General features: G+C 55.3%; 7 protein-coding genes across 7 annotated transcripts; 4 read left to right on the forward strand and 3 right to left on the reverse strand.

The window, feature by feature from the left end:
• Positions 1–391: 391 nt before the first annotated feature.
• On the forward strand, positions 392–2,262 carry HMPREF1541_10008 (uncharacterized protein; the record flags this gene model as incomplete). The annotated part of the gene is made up of 3 exons (XM_008714679.1): positions 392–773; positions 823–2,130; positions 2,189–2,262. The coding sequence occupies 3 exons, from the start codon at positions 392–394 to the stop codon at positions 2,260–2,262; spliced, it is 1,764 nt and encodes a 587-aa protein (XP_008712901.1).
• Positions 2,263–3,392: 1,130 nt separating this feature from the next.
• On the reverse strand, positions 3,393–5,528 carry HMPREF1541_10009 (uncharacterized protein; the record flags this gene model as incomplete). The annotated part of the gene is made up of 1 exon (XM_008714680.1): positions 3,393–5,528. One exon carries the CDS (start codon positions 5,526–5,528, stop codon positions 3,393–3,395), a length of 2,136 nt encoding a protein of 711 aa, XP_008712902.1.
• Positions 5,529–6,462: 934 nt separating this feature from the next.
• On the forward strand, positions 6,463–7,404 carry HMPREF1541_10010 (ribosomal protein L15; the record flags this gene model as incomplete). The annotated part of the gene is made up of 1 exon (XM_008714681.1): positions 6,463–7,404. The coding sequence occupies one exon, from the start codon at positions 6,463–6,465 to the stop codon at positions 7,402–7,404; it is 942 nt and encodes a 313-aa protein (XP_008712903.1).
• Positions 7,405–7,984: 580 nt separating this feature from the next.
• On the reverse strand, positions 7,985–10,417 carry HMPREF1541_10011 (uncharacterized protein; the record flags this gene model as incomplete). The annotated part of the gene is made up of 1 exon (XM_008714682.1): positions 7,985–10,417. The coding sequence occupies one exon, from the start codon at positions 10,415–10,417 to the stop codon at positions 7,985–7,987; it is 2,433 nt and encodes an 810-aa protein (XP_008712904.1).
• Positions 10,418–11,460: 1,043 nt separating this feature from the next.
• HMPREF1541_10012 (uncharacterized protein) lies at positions 11,461–12,642 on the forward strand (the record flags this gene model as incomplete). Its single annotated transcript, XM_008714683.1, has 1 exon — positions 11,461–12,642. One exon carries the CDS (start codon positions 11,461–11,463, stop codon positions 12,640–12,642), a length of 1,182 nt encoding a protein of 393 aa, XP_008712905.1.
• Positions 12,643–13,058: 416 nt separating this feature from the next.
• On the reverse strand, positions 13,059–15,056 carry HMPREF1541_10013 (uncharacterized protein; the record flags this gene model as incomplete). Its single annotated transcript, XM_008714684.1, has 1 exon — positions 13,059–15,056. One exon carries the CDS (start codon positions 15,054–15,056, stop codon positions 13,059–13,061), a length of 1,998 nt encoding a protein of 665 aa, XP_008712906.1.
• Positions 15,057–15,499: 443 nt separating this feature from the next.
• Positions 15,500–16,704, forward strand: HMPREF1541_10014 (uncharacterized protein; the record flags this gene model as incomplete). Its single annotated transcript, XM_008714685.1, has 3 exons — positions 15,500–15,659; positions 15,828–15,874; positions 15,970–16,704. The coding sequence occupies 3 exons, from the start codon at positions 15,500–15,502 to the stop codon at positions 16,702–16,704; spliced, it is 942 nt and encodes a 313-aa protein (XP_008712907.1).
• Positions 16,705–17,093: the final 389 nt, after the last annotated feature.

The following is a 17,093-nucleotide window of genomic DNA, read 5'->3' on the forward strand; positions in this document are numbered from 1 at the left end:
CGTTGCTTCAGCTTCACGAGCTTGTCAGTCGTCGATCTTGGTTTTCATCGTGTGAGCATCGCTTCATCGGGACTCACCTTGCGCTGCAGCCAACGCGTAGGCTTCATCACTCACTCTACCTCCATCTTCAAGCATCCTTCAACCCGAGCTTCGTATCAGGACTCGACCGGCTCAGTGGACCAGCGGAAATCGGAAGCGGATCGAGCCCGCCAATCGCGTGCGATCTCCAGCATCTTGAATCTCGAAGCGGCAGAAGCGGCTGTCACAAGCTGTTTGAGACCTGATTACGCCCCCGACCCACCTTTGCTCAAAATAAAATATCGCTGTCCTCGCCAGCTTGCGACTACTTGCTGATCTGTCCATGCGCGCTCCCCAAAGCCCGCTCTAAACCATGGCCTCCAAGCTGGGCCTCCGTCTGGCTCCTGCCGCTTGTGGTTTGAGCACTGGCGCGCCCATCGCCTCCAGACGGACCTTATCATCCCTGGCCTCGAGCCGTTCATCAGCTCTTCTCCCCCGTCCTCGCCTGACGCTACCGCGCTCCAAGCTACAGCAGTCATTCCGTCGCACCTATGCTGATGGCCCGGCTCCTGAAGCTACATTGTCCCCCGCTGCAAAGCCGAAGAAGCGGTTCAGATTCCTGAGATGGATGTGGAGGATAACCTACCTCTCCGTAATTGCTTCTGCTGGTTATGTTGGCTATCAAATTTGGTATCTGCGGAACCCAGCTGAGCAGTTCGAACCTGATCCAAAGAAAAAGACCATCGTTATCCTTGGTGAGTAGCAGTGCGATAGCTCTGTCGTCACAACTGACTCCTGCTGCAGGTACTGGTTGGGGCGCAGTCTCTCTCCTCAAGAAGCTCGACACCGAAAACTACAATGTTGTCGTTGTCTCGCCCCGCAACTTCTTCCTGTTCACTCCCCTCCTGCCGTCCTGCACTGTCGGAACCATCGAGCATCGCTCCATCATGGAGCCCATCCGCAATATCCTACGTCACAAGAAAGCTACAGTCAAGTTCTTCGAGGCGGAAGCCACGAAGATCGATTACGAGAAGAAAATCGTGTACGCTAAGGACGACTCGGAAATCAAAGGTGACAAGATGGATGCCGAAATTCCCTTTGACATGCTGGTTGTTGGCGTTGGCGCCGAAAACGCTACTTTTGGTATTCCCGGTGTCCGCGAGCACTCATGCTTCTTGAAAGAAGTTGGCGATGCTCAGCAGATTCGCAAAAAGGTCATGGATTGTATCGAAACCGCCGTCTTCAAAGACCAAACGGACGATGAAGTCAAGCGTCTCCTGCACATGGTTGTTGTGGGAGGCGGCCCTACTGGTGTCGAATTCGCTGGCGAGCTCCAGGATTTCTTCCAAGAAGATCTTCGCAAATGGGTGCCTCAGATTCAAGAGAACTTCCATGTCACCCTGGTCGAAGCCCTTCCCAACGTCCTTCCCATGTTCTCCAAGCAGCTGATCGATTACACCGAGTCCTCTTTCAAGGAAGAGCATATCGATATTCGCACGAAAACCATGGTCAAGAACGTCACCGAAAAGTACATCGAAGCCGAGTCTACCCTTCCTGACGGAACCAAGAAGACCGAGCGCATTCCTTATGGTCTTCTGGTCTGGGCTACTGGCAACGCCCTCCGCCCCGTTGTCAAAGACCTCATGTCGCAGATCCCCGCACAAAAGAACTCTCGCCGTGGCCTCGAAGTCAACGAATACCTGGTTGTTAACGGTACCGAGAACATCTGGGCTGTTGGTGACTGCGCCATCGCAAACTACGCCCCAACGGCGCAGGTCGCTGCGCAAGAGGGTGCTTTCCTTGCTCGCCTGTTCAACACCATGGCCAAGACGGACGCCATCGAGGACGACCTCAAGGCCCTGAGCGAGAAGCAGAGCAAGGCTAAGGCTGATGAGCGGAACCAGATCCTCGCCGAGATCAACGAGCGCCAGAAGCAACTGAGAAGGACGAAACAGGTGGGTCCCTTCCAGTACAGTCACCAAGGCAGCTTGGCGTACATCGGTGCCGAGAAGGCAGTGGCAGATGTGAGCTGGTTCTCTGGCAACATCGCCAGTGGTGGCACCATGACGTATCTCTTCTGGAAGAGTGCGTATTTGAGCATGTGCTTCAGCAGTAAGTTCAAATCCAACTACTCACAGACATGCATGGCAGCAAGGCTAACAAGAAGCAGCGCGGAACCGCGTACTAGTCTGCCTGGACTGGATGAAGGCCAAGTTCTTTGGACGCGATGTCAGCCGTGAATAGAGAGATGGCAGTCCAGCTGAAGAACAACAATGCACGGCAACGGGGACGGGTGGGCTACCCACCTACTAATCCAGACTCTAGTCCGCCCCCGTGAAAGTTATCCATTCATTCTTGTATGTAACCTGGGTTTGGGTGCCCCTGGACGGCGAAGGCTTTCATGGGCTGGCTTCCTGATATACAAACACACACACGTCGCTACCCGCCGGGCCGAGTCAGGGTGGGGGGGGGGGGGGGGGGGGGGGGGGTGGGGTTAGGCTGAGTGTCTGAGGGCGCACAGTATCCTCCTCATCACATATGTAGCTATGATGGAAGCCTCCGCTTTACAACCGGAGACTTTTGTGCTGTTGTATTTATGTGTGTGTAAGTAAAGATATCGATTCGGTTACGATTTGGAGTTTTTCAGGCCCCTAAAAAAGATAAATACCACACAAAGTCGCTAAACTAAAAGTAGTAGATTTTCGACTTGCTCTTTCTCAGCCGCCTTTCGCCCGATTCGTGTATACGTGTATATGTGTATAGATCCATTACTCGATCCGCCCTCCCAGACACCGCCGAATCTGCTACTCCCCCACGCCTGTAGTAGACGCAGGTATAGCGGCCTGCTTTAACGTTTATTGGTTTCCCTTCCGTCGCCCTCACATAGCGTACGAAGTGCTTCGCCATCCTTCCATCACAAATTTCACTCACTCCACTCAACGGGCTGGAAGCTTTCTTGTATCGACCCTGTGCCGCGCCATAATGGGGGCATGCTGCAGCCAGGTCTTTGTCTTTGTGGCGCTCTAGCCCAATTGAATGAGCACCGGCACGCTTTGTTGCGCCGTGGCTCCGTAGGAACCAAAGACAGGACCGTCGTTCTGACCACGAGCATTGATCTCTGATACAAGGCAGCGTCGAGAGCATTCAGGCCTTCTGGGGGCGGTTCGTAGCGAGTTTGGGATTTCAGTGACACAGACCCTCGTCCTCTTTGCCTGTGCTTGTCTCTGCTTGATGCTGGAAACGGCGACGACGGCCGAGTCGCCTCTGTGTCCCGAGAGCAGCAAGGAAGCGGCCGCGTTTGCGCATAGAACAAGTCTTCCTATGCAGAGTTCTGACGTTCTTTGGCATTGTGGTCCTTTGCAAACTGCGAACCTTCAGTCGTCCCGTGGCTTTTCGGTGCCTGCATCTTTCTCCTTGGTCCAGGGCCATTTCCCCAACCCCCAGCCACCAGCAGCATGGGCGTTGTCAAAGTCATCCAACTCACTGCCATCACCGCTGTAACCAATGCGATCACGGTTGTCATCGCAGATGCGCGCGTACTCTAGCAGCAGCCTGAACATGTAGACTTCGATGTCTTCGCGGCGCAGGACACGATGTGCCCACTCCCGGCTCTGTCGCGCGATCTTTTGAGCCTCCTTGTCGTGGCTCCGCACGTAGACATTGGGGTTGAGATCACCCGCCTGCTCATTGAAGCCGCGATCTTCGTCGCTGCCGTAGCCCATGAAATATGTTAACAGGGCGTAGAGCTCATCATAGCGGTTATCCACGGGCACAAAATGCCGCCATGCGAAGAGGCGACTGTCGTGCCACTCGCGGAATATGGTGGCTTTGAGACCGAGGGATTTGGACTGCAGAAAAGCGTGCCAGCGGCCGGAGAAGGAGTGTCCATCCACGTCGATAAGATAGCGGGATCTGAATTGTGAGGTCAAGGTGGTTTGAGCTTTCCAGGAGAAGACGTCGTCGTAGAACGAGCAGTCGGGTACGCAGCCCCATGACTCAACGAAACCAATGTCGCTGTGGGCAAGTGCGAAAGCGTCAGGGTGGAACGAGGGAACTGGTGTGTAAGTTATGTTTTCATCGGAATGGGCGGAAGCTGGGGACGATTGGGTCTCGGTGAGGACAGGGTACATTTTGTGATTGAGGGCAGTCCAGGTGCCATTGGTGAGCTGGACAAGGCGTTGACGGTGCATACGCTCCCAGTTGTCTGCGATCTGCACTCCGCCTGAGGTGACGCCGCGCCAGATGATGTTGTTGTTTTTGCTGCGCCAGTCAACGTCGTCGTCCGGTGAGTAGTCGTATCGGTCATCATGACGGTAATACATGTTTGCTGGAAAGAGGATGTCGTTGTTGACATTGACTTTACACTCGCCAAAGATGGGGACGAGTCTGTGCGTAGGAAGCATGCTGGAAGCCGAGTACATCATGCCGTGGAGGTCTTGAATAGCAGGACCCACCGTGCAGAGATCCGAGGAAAGGTTGAAATTGGTGACGATGCCAGCGGAGGATTCTTTGTATAGGGCGTCCGTCTCGGCCATACTCATGTTACGACGGGCGGGAGATTCGGGCGGGCATGCTTTGGCAGCCACTTCCATATATTGCTTTCCTGCGGCGTTGAACCAGGCAGCATCGAGGCGTGTGGAGTTGTCAAGTCCTTTATCCTGAATGGACAGATCCAAGAGGTCGCTTTGGTTGAATGTAAAGCTATCCATGGCTTCGGGATGCATGATTCGACCTTGCTGTTCCTTCTGCAGCATCTCCTGTAAATCCTCAAATGGTACTACCACACGAGGCTGATCGAGTCTGTTCATGGCAATATCCATATCTGGCAGGTACTCGATGAACGTGTTGACCACGCCTTCGAAAGTCTCTGATCGCCAGGAACCGAAGTTGACCTTCCCGACCTTGTGATCTCTGATATGAATGCCTGCCGCACCATGGCCTTCGTTCTCCCACATATGGGCAGCATGGGTGCGAATGTAAGACGGTTCAACGCTCCAGAAGGGCCGCAGGTCGTCCATGATATGGTCGAAGTCGTCAATGTTGACCACGTTTCTCTTCCTGGCGAACTTGTACCAGTCCCTGAAACCTGGGGGCGGGTGCCTCCCGTACTTGCTCCTGTACTTTTCTACCGTCTGGCGGAAGGTCTGAGATGCGCTGCCCTCATACACTCTAAAAGCATGGTCCGCCTCTTCCATCAACTGGTTGATTGGATGTAGATCATATGCTTCAGTATCCGGCGCCGGCGGTACGACCGTCGTATGTTCTGGCTTTGGCACTTCATGATGCACGGATTCTTCCTTTGCGTGTTCGGGGTCGGGGAAGTCCCAGGCACTATCGGGGTCCTTGCCCGGGGCCAGCTGCGGGCCTTGTGGGATACCAGGTATTGGGATACTGTGCAGACCGTCCTGGACTCGCTCGCTGGAGGGTAGACCAGTGAACAGGATAACGCAGGTAAAGACACCGGCAACCAGGATGAAGATGCGCCGCTTATTAAGTTCGATCGGACCCATCGTGGGCGAGTTGAGCGTGTGCCGCTACCTATATGTGGTAGCAGAATGATTCAAAACATACTGTTCTCGCAGGTGTGTAGCTATGAAGTCTGCGCTATAAGTGCACTGCTCGTAACATGGCTGTCGAGGAAAAGTGTCTCCTCGAGTTCCACGAATTAAGAAATCCAAATAAGGTAACTTTTGGGGGGCTCCGTTGAAGCCTAGTCTCGCGTAGCCCGGGGGCGGCTGCATCCCCTAGAAAGGGGTGAGGCAAAGACCCAGCCACAACGCCACTTCATCCCTTGTTCAAGTTACACGGTAAATACGAAGTAGAAGTGAAGGATCCGCCGTCATTCATATCATTCATATCATTCATAGAAGCTATCACAGAAACTGCATGAACCGTCAGTGGCCAGCTCATTTGTCATCCTCCAAATTGTCTTCGAAGCCAGCGTCGTTCGGCGGCTGCAAATCAGTCAGCTTTGCCCAAGGCTCGAGCCATATGTCAGTTATGATCTGATATTCGCTGTAATGACCTGAGAATTCTGCATCATTGTCTACATATATTGGTGCCGAGTCACAGCCACACAGAAGCCGGGGTCACCATGACACTGCGCCAACTTTCCGCTTCGCAACCGCAACATCGCGGAAACATGACCGTGAGATGAGTAGGAAGAAGCACTGTCAGGATGGTGTGAGGTGCCTAAGTTCCGATCGAGTCTTTCTTGTACCCCTTTGGCCGTATTATTGGTTGCTGAGTAGTCATTCAGTAGATTCATGGTGCAGGTTGAACACGTTCGACGTTGGCGCCGGGGTCTGTCTTGGCATTGTCATGTCACGTGAGGAATGGACTCTCCCAAGTTGCCTTTTCGGCGCAGGCGCTCTAAGCTTCAATTCCGATAATTTTCGAGCTTCGTCGCGACGACGACGACCTTTCCATCCAGCACATCTCGAAATGCCTCCGCGGCTTTCCTTGAGGTCGCTGACCTCAGCCTTTACCTTGACAAACCGTTCTGTACCGACGTTTCTCGTTCCCTTCGTGAGCCAGACACGTTCCGCATCTATCCTTTCCGACTTGCGTGACATCCCTGCGTCTTACAACAAAAAGATTCGCCGCGGTCGGGGTCCCTCCAGTAACAAAGGCCAGAAATCTGGACGTGGTCATAAAGGTCAGAAACAGAAAGGCAAAGCCCCTGCGGACTTCGCAGGTGGCCAGACCCCAGATCATATCGTCCATGGTCACTTCGGCTTCAAGAATACGGTCCACGGCACCGAAATGTCCGGCATCAACCTCGACACAATCCAAGAATGGATCAATCAAGGCCGCCTAAACCCCGAGCAACCTATCACGCTCCGCGAGCTCTGCGCTAGCCGAGCTTTACACGGTATCAAGGACGGCGTGAAACTGCTCGGCCGTGGCCGCGAGGCCTTGACAACGCCCATCCATCTCGTGGTCAGCAGGGCAAGCAAAAGCGCCATTGCAGCCGTCGAGGCTTTGGGAGGCACTGTCACTACCCGTTTCTACACACCGTTGTCAATTCGGAGGATAAAACAACAGTTAATGCACCCCTATGTGTCCCTCAAATGGGACCAAGATGCCATTGGCAACGCAAAATTGATGGTCGAGGGTGCGAGCACAGAAGAGGGACGAGTCAAGACTTTGGGCTTCCAGTATCGGCTCCCTGATCCGACCGGTCGAAAAGAGCTCGAGTATTACCGGGACAAGGAGAACAGGGGCTATTTGGCTCACCTGGTCAAGGAAGGCCATAGCCCAAGCTTGTTTTACAAGAGCCCCCTGCAGATCGAGGAGGCGAGGAATGCGAAGGCCGAGCTCGAGAAAGAGGCTGCTGAGGGTGGGACTAGAAAGTTGAGCACGCAGCAAAACCGAATTTGGTAGATGGTGACCACGCCGCTACCATGAGGTACGTTCTTCCGCGGGAGATAGTCTTTCAGCCAATCGGTGGATTGGTCGACTATGTGCTACCTTGCAACCAGTCAGACGCATGTATTACGGACGAGCAAGGACTTCGCTGAAGAGTGGTGGCATTGAAGTCCGCCTTACTACCAGGTCATTCACATACACCTTCTATCCACGGACAGCGACCACGGATAGCGAGCGATCGTGGATCATACGTTCTGCAATGAGGACGAGGGTTTTCAGTCAAGCATGCTGCATGAGGTCGGCGCTTGCTATATACAGCCCTTCCTCTCTCACAGACCAGTGTATGCTTACGGCAAGCGAGCACGCTAAATGGCAGTCGACACGTGGTTGCCATGCATGTGTATTCGGCGTATCTCACCATATGTACATCACCACCCGAAATGAACAATTCTTACTTTTCCGATGCACTACAGTCACTCATGCTTCCTCCCAGCGATACTCACTCACTACTTATGCCCTTCAAACATGCCCTCCACTGACTCTCCCGCACGCTATGCAGTGCCATGCCATGCCACCCTAATCCATCCACTCAAAACTAAAGTTCCTCGCGCTCTTCCTCCCCTTCTCCTCCTCCTGCTTCTGCTTCTGCTTCTGCTTCTGCTTCTGCTTCCCCACTCGCCCCAGACGCCCCCGGCACCCACAAATCCCCACTGCCCTGCCCCAAATCCACCACCGCAAACTGCGCGACCCGGATCGGCGTGCTCCCATACGGGCGCAACTCGACCATGCGCGCCCGGCCCGTACAGTTCCTGCTCCCCTCGCCGGGCGGCATGTCCGCCCAACCATCGTCATTCAGCCCCCATTTGACGGGGCACGCCAGCACGCTGATGCCTACAGGCGGCGCGCCCTCGGCCCATACTGGATTCGGTAGCGGCGGGGCTGCGGCATCGCCATCGCCATCGCGGTTGCTGTGACTGTGGTTGCCGCCATGGGCGAAGAAACGCAATGTGCTAGGGTCGATGGCGAGGTTCCACGTGGCGTTGTCCTGCGGCTCGATGGTCCAGTCGCGGGCCTGCTCGGGGGCGTCGGTACCCGGGTAGCGGCCGGGGCGGCGGTGGGAGTAGGTGGCGGGGATGGGGAGGGCGTAGGTCAGGGCGCCGTGGTGGATGCTGATGGTGGAGGATTCGTGGTGGGAGATGCGGATGTTGGCGCCGAGCCAGAGGTCGAGTGTGGTGGTGCCGGCGGGGATGAGGAGGGTGTGTAGGCTGGTGGCTGGATCGGGGTCGAGTTGGAAGGTGTGGCCGGAATTGATGCGGTAGCCGGAGGCGGAGGGCAGGTTCCAGGCAGGGATGCGGATGGAGAAGCGGAGTGGATGGGGCGTCTGGATCTTGTAGCTGAGGGAGTGCGAGAAGGGGTAGTTGGTTATGCAGGTGATGCGGACGTCGTGCTTGCGGTGGGAGTGCGACTTGCGGAAACTGGTGCGTAGCTCGGAGGGGCCGAGGAGTCCGTGGATGATGTGGTCTTCCCCGTCTGCAGCGCGGACGAAGGATGAGGCGATATATTTCGGAAGCCCGGTGCTAAAACGAACGGCACAGCAAGGGTAATTTGGCTCCGTGCCAAAAGTCGTGCCCCATGGTCCCACGTTCCAAAAGGGGTTGCCACGGAGCTCATGGCTAGCGGGCTGATTGGTTTGGGCAACGTATTGGTGTGCCCACCAGTCGGGCAAGATCATGGCAGGCATTGCATTGAAAGCGGCTTTTTCGGCGTGATCGGCGAAAGAGGCATCGCCGATGGCTTGATAGAGGTAGTTCAAGGAGAACAAGGACTCGACGACGCTGCAGAGCTCTGTGCCGCGGTACGGTTTCTGAGAGGACTGGCGTTCATCTCCATAGATGGCGCCAGAGGGGCCTCCATGATACCGATATGTCCAGTCTACACCAATGCGGGCCTTGTCGAGGAGGCGGTCTTCGTGGGTCAGGCGGCGCATGACGGCCGGGCTCTTGAGACCCTGGGCTGCATTGACGACGTGCAGGAAGGGAAAGAGTGAATCGAGGACATCATTGGGGAATTGCTCGAGGTCGTCCTTCAGGAAGACGTCCTCCTCAAAGTAGGCCGACCAGTCGTATGCCATCTCGTACATCCAAACGATGCAATCGTGCAGCTTGTCGGGGTTCTCGTGTGGGTGGTGTTCGTAAAGCCACTGCAGGGCTAGAACCATATCTGCGGCTCGAGCGCGGCCCCACTGTTGGTCAAACATGGATCCAGGCTTCCATACGTAGCCTTGATAACCATTCTTCAGCATCTCGTGCATGCGTTCAACGAAGCGGTGCATAGCCCGAACGATCTCCCGCTCGCGGTGTTTCTCAGCCTGAGCCAACTGCATCAAGCCAAGAAACAACGGATATCTGCCCCAAAAATTGCGTCTCCTGACGTCAGTCTCTGGACCTAGCCAGCCATCCTCGTGTTGCTGGCTGAGGAGGAAGTCAGTGGAGTTCAGTACGTGATCCATCAATCGTGAATCGTCTAGTAGGTAGGCCAATGGCACAACTCCATCGTAGTAGTATGTGTAGGCTTCGTTTAGTGGTGAGTATTCGGAATGACCTCCCATCCAAGGAGCATCCTTGACCAGTCTGTAGAACTCATGCATATGTCCGGGAAGGCCATCAGCCATCAGCTCCAGTTGTTGACGCTGCCATCCCAGCGGCTTGACCTCGCCGAGAGGAAATGGCTCGTAGACCAAGGGCAGTAGAGTCTTGTTGTACGTCAAGCCAGGCTCTGCCGCCGTTCTCACGTTCCAGTCGGGAGAAGGTGGAAAATCCTCAAAGTTCTCCCATCCATGCTCGTCGGGCAGTGCGTGATTTGCTCGATGAACGTCATCCAGTGGCTGTTGTATGTAAGCTGGACCATGGGTACCATCGAGGGGATCTCGCTCCAACGATACTCTTGCGCGAATGTCCGGCTCCGTCCGTGCATTCGTGACCCAGGTAGCCCACAGGAGCAATACTGTGCGAGATTTGAGTAAAGTCATCGTTAGTGAACCTCGACCAGGGCCAGCCTAGCAGATTCGCTCCTTCGCCGTACTTAGCTCCTAGAATCACAGCAAGAGTGTCGACATTCGTAGACCTGTCTCCCGAGGCCTACAGCGAAACAGCTCCATGGAAGTCGACGTCGAGGTCATGCGACCCGCAGAGTGGCTCCTCCATGCCTTGGCATACTACATTACCATAATACCGTACCGTACAATACGCGGGGCGGGGCGCTATGCCCAAAATGGCAGCTTGGGTGGTTTTGGCAAGAAGTTGATGAACATGAGGAACGTATCAGTACTGTTCACAGCTGTATTTGGTCGTGCAGGTGAATTAATTCGGCAGTCTGATGTAGGAAACATATTCACACAGTCTCGAAACTACTCGAGCGACATCACAAAACGGAACTGGTGATCAAGCAAGTGATGATGTTGGCACAAGGTTCAGGGCCGACGGATGGGCGCTTCCACTGAACAAGCTTGAATTCCAGGGAAATCGGCCCTTCAAATGCCCTCGATTGCCGCCCAGCGACGGCGCTTCGACCTCCTCACGCCTCGCCTTTGGAAACAGACGCGTTCGGCGCCTACAGGCCAGGCCCATCTGGCGCGCCTCTCACAGTGTTGCTGCGTCTGTTTCGAAATGTTTCCGGGCCAAAGCCGGTCGTGAACGCCTGACCAAAATGCGGCCATGCGGTTGGTTGGCTCTAACCGCCCCGACCTTTTTACCGTTCACCTCTTCCTCCAATCGATGGCTGTGATGCGCAAACGCAGGGCCCAGGGGATTGAGCAGCGGTGTCCCTGATCTTCGCTGCAAGCATGACTTCAAAGGCCCGGCCCCCAGTGCTCATCGTTCAGCCTGGCCGATCTCTCAACCTTGCCTTCTCGTCTCGTTCTGTGCTTCTATTTAGATACTGGCAAGGCCACCTGCCCGTCATACCACTCCTGCTGATCCTTGACATCCATCACTTGTCTGTATCGCTAATCGTGCTACTCTGCTTTACTTCAGCCCCGCGCAAGGCATATTTCTAGCATTGGGAACTGTCAATATGGGTGTATACGAGTACCCTCAGGTACCTAGATCGTCCCAGACTCGAATGGACCAAGAACGGCATCAGCCTCAAGAGCCCACTCATTCACAGCACAGCAGGTTCTCATGGGTGGACACACCGGCTGAGGCAAAGGGATACACGTGGCACCGCGATGGCGGCAATCAAAGGCCACCTAACGTCCCACCTCTTCCCCAAGTTCCGGAGCATTTGCAGAACCAGCAATCTCACTCGAACCCAGACACAGTCAGCCGGGCCCTTGAGCAAACCGGGGCACACCAGCCACAGCAACCACATCAGCCTGCTGTTCCCGTAGAGTCTGCCCCAACTTATACTCAATCCGAGCATCCGGCTGCCCAGCATTACGCCTCTGGGCCAACCTCATATTCCAGCCAAGACCATCCGTTATCATATCCAGTTCGACCTCATCAACAACACCGCAACCAGCAGCAATCCCAGGATACGAAGCCCGAGAACACAATGCAGTACACACAGATGCCGCCTCAGCCCACAAACCGAGACCCACCTCAACACCAGCCCAATATACCCATAGCACCGGACGAAAACCCCCTCAGTCCCACAACACCAACCAAACAACAGCATCACCCCACCGCCACCACCTCCAACACAACCAACATCCCCATCCTCGCGCCCTCCACCGACTCCTCCACCATCCCCATCTCCTCCTTCTCCCCCACCCCGCAACCCATTCGCGGCGGCACCTGGCACCACTCCTTCTGCTCCTGCGCCGAGCCCACCATCTGCCTCACTGCCCTAACCTGCCCTTGCATCACCTACGGCCGCACGCAATACCGCCTGACCCAGCGCTCCGCCCGCAGAGACCCCACCAACATGCTCGGCTACACCGCCTGCAACGGCAGCTGCGTCGCCTTCGGCCTCCTCTGCGGCATCAACATTGTCTTGGCCGCGATCCAGAAGACGCGCGTCCGCAAAGCCTACGAACTCGACCGCAAACTCACCGGGGGCGTGTTGGAGGATCTGCTGAAAGCTGCGTGCTGCTGCTGCTGTAGCGTCGCGCAGGACGAGAAGGAGGTGCAGTGGCGCGAGGAGGAGGGGAGGAAGGCTAAGGGCGCCAAGGGCGCCAAGGGCGGCAGGCAGCCTACAGTCGCGGATGGGTATGTGCCTGTTGGCGGCATGGCGTTTTCGCCGCCGCCGCGGTGAGGGTTCTCTGCGCGTCGTTGTGCGCGGGCGTTCGCTACCGCTTGTCTCCGCCGCTGGCGTGTTCGAGGGGGCGTCGGTGTGGACGCCTGAGCGAATGTGTGTTTGGGTACGGGAATTTAGGGCCGTCCACGAGACCGAGATGGAGTTATGTCCGGATCTCCCACGATTCAAAGATTCGAGAATGCCGGGTGTATGCGTTTTTACATGATAGCGTCAAACTAGATTCTAGAAAGTCTATGTATATTGTGTCGAAACAGCTCGCAACACGACCAAGAGGTTCGTGTCTAAAGAAAAAGCTCATCATCCATCACGGCAAAGGAAACCCACCGAATTACATGTATTGTTTCTTTTCCCCCTCCTTTCCCCTACACGCGCTCTACTGTCTTCCACCGACAACCGCCCCAATCTCCTGACTTTCACCGCGCGCCGCGAACAGCCCCTAGCCTCCTCTCCCCCATCTCAGAAGCCCACCTCGCGAACCCAGCAGGTCTCTGCGGCGCCGTGGTGGCTACCGGTGGCCTGCCCTGATTCCCCGGTATCTGCCACGGCGGGCGTTCGGCGTTCGGCACGCTGCGGCTGAGTTTGTACATATCGCTCCCTTGCGCTTTCGGCACGTTACGGCTGACTTTGGGCGTATCGATCCCTGCCGTTTTCGGTTTTCCAAGACGCAGTTCATGCTCGAAACGCGCCGCGATCTTAGAGACGCGGATGGAAGCGTTCCGGCGGGCGCGGGTGCTGGGGGTCGAAGGGCTGCTGTTGGCGGCGTATTGGCCTGGTAGAGGACGGCGTTGCGAAATGGTGTCCAGCGGTGGATTTGGAGGAGGTCTGAATGACTTGGCTGGAGGTGTTGTGATGGCTTGGGGAGATGAGGTCAAGGTGAAGGCGTAAGTGGGTGCCCAGGATGCGGCGGAGCTTGAAATGGCAGGATTACTGGCGGTGACGGGACCACTAGACTGCTTCATCGGACGTGGGAGCCGAGAATGGGGGACTGCTCTGCGAGTTAGCGGCGGTGGTTTGTGACGGGTCACCTTCGGACCAGATTCTGGGAAGAATGATGTTTCTCGGAGAGGGCTGGCTCGAGTTGGCGAACCAGCGGCATTGCCAGCTCCGAGTTGTAACGAGAGTGTCAAGCGTGAATGTGTCTGCAGCGGGAGTGGGGGCGGTGTGTTCTGGCTCGCGGGGCTTCGTGGCTGGAGAGAAGGTGCCTGGTTGAGCTGTGTCGGCAGGTCTTCGGGCCCAAAGGCTACTCGAAGTGGGCTTGGTGGCAGGACGTCACCATGCTCATTATCCACAGAGGAGCTGTCAACGGGGCCCAGAGCAGAAGGAGATTCGAGTGATAGTTTTCTGACTATTTGCGCAACAGCACTTTCCCGCGCCGCGAATGGGTTGCTCTGTAAGTCATCGACCAATTTGGTCAGTGCAGGAGTGTCCGAGAGTGCAGTACTCATCTCACCTTGAGACTTCTTCTGCGAATAATTGGAGGCCGAGTCATCTGTCGATGCCAACGTCTCCGCACGACTTCGCGGCTCTGACTCGGCCAGGACATTTAAATGAATGTGAAGTGACCGTTTTCTCTCGTGTCTTGGAGAAGTTGGAGATGGCGGTAGGCCCGGGCTTGCGATAGGGAAGGAGTGGCGCCGCGGTGATGGTACTTCGCTGTTCTTGAATAACGACGGGCTTCGTGGATGGCTGTCATACCATTTACTGATTCTGGCGGCTGCATTCGTCGTTGAAAGCTCAAATACTGCGGGTTCTGGACGGAGCCGAGGAGCTTGTGCCAGTGGACTGCTTTTTAGACGTGGGAGTAATTCGTCTATGCCTTCGAAGCTACCGCTTGAACTAGACGAAGCCGGGTCGCGAATACCCGCTTCTTGGTCCAGACTTGTCCTTGCAGGCGGCGGAGGCAGCTGGGGACTCTCCTGTACTGGGGAGCCTGGAGCCGGGGTGCCATTTCGTTGTTGCACTTCTCGCATCAATCTGGCGAATAAAGAGACGTCACTGTCGATGCGTACGCTAGGCGCGCAGAAAGGTGCAGCCGCTTCGGGCAGAGGTATTGAATGTGTCTTTGTGGGCTCCGTCAGATAGACAGTCTTATCTTGCAGTGCCCAATGGCGAAGGAGAGCCTCCATGTTGCGGCACAAGCGCCAGACTTGCTCTGTTGCTTCGAAGTCTTTGCAATATGCACGGGCATTTCGAACATGATCGACGGCAAGATCGAGGCGTTCATGGTCGAGGGAGATCTCGGCTCGTCGTAGCTCACGGGTAACGCATCCTTCTAGGATCGTGTCCTTGGCGCAGCGTATTGCTTCGGTCCCGGGGTCTCTCAAGCTGGCCGCGATCACCTTTGTTCCGTCGACTGCTTCAGCAGAAGTTGTGCCCACGATATGTTCGTCATCTGATACTTGCTTGGTCATTGTGTAGCGGCGCAGCAGCCATACATGTGTCTCTAATATGCAAGGTGCGAGCTCCGTCTTATGGTAGATGGCTAAGAGTTAAATCAACGGGGCTGCAGCATTAGTACAAGGAGACGACCTTGGGGATGGTTTTCGGATTGCACGGCGAACGCATAATTGCACGACGTATCTGGCTCATGGACTTTGAAGTCTTTGATGGCTGTTCGCCGGAAATGATCAACAAAGAAAGGCAGCTTCAGGGTCGGCCGATCAAAGAGCCCGTTCGAATGCCATCCATGTTGGACCTACCTTCAAACTGACAAGTTCGTCAGGATTGAGCTCGCCATTCCATCATTGTAAGTTCCTGTCAGTGATGCGCCAGTGATAGCCGGAGGTAGTAATGGGATGAAGCAAGGCTGTTCTGCGCCATGGCTTGTGACGACCTCGGTCGAGAATCAGCAAACATGCCAAGTCTACAACACAGACTTGGCATGTTTGCACACCCGATCAGTATCCACTTCCCCGGAGCGCCGATGATGCTCTGGCCGCGTAGTGATCCGTACCCCTCCTTACATCTGTCGTCTGCTCCCAAGAGATACATCCGCGGAAGCGAGCTTTTGCCATGTCATTATCCTACTGCTGCCATGATCACGTCGTACTACTGCTTGAAAACGAAGTCTTGGAAAGTCTACCCTCTTGGCTGAGCTCCAACTTCAAGGTCATTGAGGGCGGAACGCATGCAGGTAGTGCATGCGAGTCGAGTTGTTCGCCCCTAAGTTGACTTTGTTACAGGTGGTTCGAGTAAGAACAAGCTCATCATCTTTGGCGATGGCACCTATGTGAGTGATGTGGAAAGAGAGTCTGCAACCGCGGCTCTGCTATGTCTATCTTCATGAGGCTTCGCAGCACACTGACAAAACTGGTCGTGACGCAGATCGAACTTTTCACTTGGATCAACCACGACAATCCAATTCAGACCGCTTGGGTGGATAAATCCCCTGGTTTAATAGCATTCGCCTTGACAACCTTGCGACCTTTCACTGCCACAGTCAACTATGACCACTTGACCCGGCGTTTAGTGCATGAAGAGGGAGACGGAGGCCTGGGAGTCAAATTCAATCCTCCAAATCCGGGTGCCCGTAAGCGCAAGGACGGTGTCGAAGTGAAATGGGAAATGACCGGGCCCGAATACTCAAATGCTGCCGAAACCCCCGCAACAAGCTTCTTTCCAACAAGTCGCCTCGATACACCTTTCTTCGCCCACGATGTGACGGCTAGGGTGGTCCGCGTCCCTTTCGATGACGACAGTGCCATCGCGCATCCATGCAAAGCGACCGGTATCGCCAGCGTCGATGTCCTGGTGCCACCTGAGAAACTCACTGCTTACTCTACCCTGTATTCGAACATCACTGGCGTCGCCCCAGATCAGATCACGGCCGATTCAAGCAGGGAAAAAGGAGTGTCGTACAAGTTGACGACTCCAACCAGCCAGGGAGCTGGGCCTCTTATTCGCATAAGGGTTCCTACTACCGAGGAAGACGAGGCGTGGCTTCGTACCCGTGGCATTGGGATCCGTGCCATCAAGTTAGCTGTTGACGGTCGCAAAGGCCACGGTGAAGAGCGTCTCGCGCAAGAAGGGGTGGGCTCGACTATTTCCCTGGTCTGGTAGGGACATTTGGAGCGATTGTCGCCTGTCAATACAGATTGCTGGCGCCGGGTACACAATTCACAACACTTCTGGTCAGTATAGAGGTCTAAATATGACGGACGAGAGCTGCAGTCTCTGGTCCACAACCAACAATGCCTTGTACAAAGTCGATGGCCGAATTAGGACTTGGCCGACCCGTGCCAGGGTCCGCAGATCGCCATTGCAGATCAAGGGCAATTTGACTTTAGCTAACAGATACGGCAGTCCTAGTAAGCGCCTCAATCGTCATCGCCCGGCCCCTCGAGAATAAAACACATAAATCTACAAATGCACAGGCCATTGCAAAATATGGACCATCGCGTTATGCCATTGTCATCACAGAATCAGAATGGACTCAATATGGAAACAGG

The sequence above is a fragment of the Cyphellophora europaea genome, assembly GCF_000365145.1.
Source record: "Cyphellophora europaea CBS 101466 unplaced genomic scaffold supercont1.11, whole genome shotgun sequence".
NCBI lineage: Eukaryota > Fungi > Ascomycota > Eurotiomycetes > Chaetothyriales > Cyphellophoraceae > Cyphellophora > Cyphellophora europaea.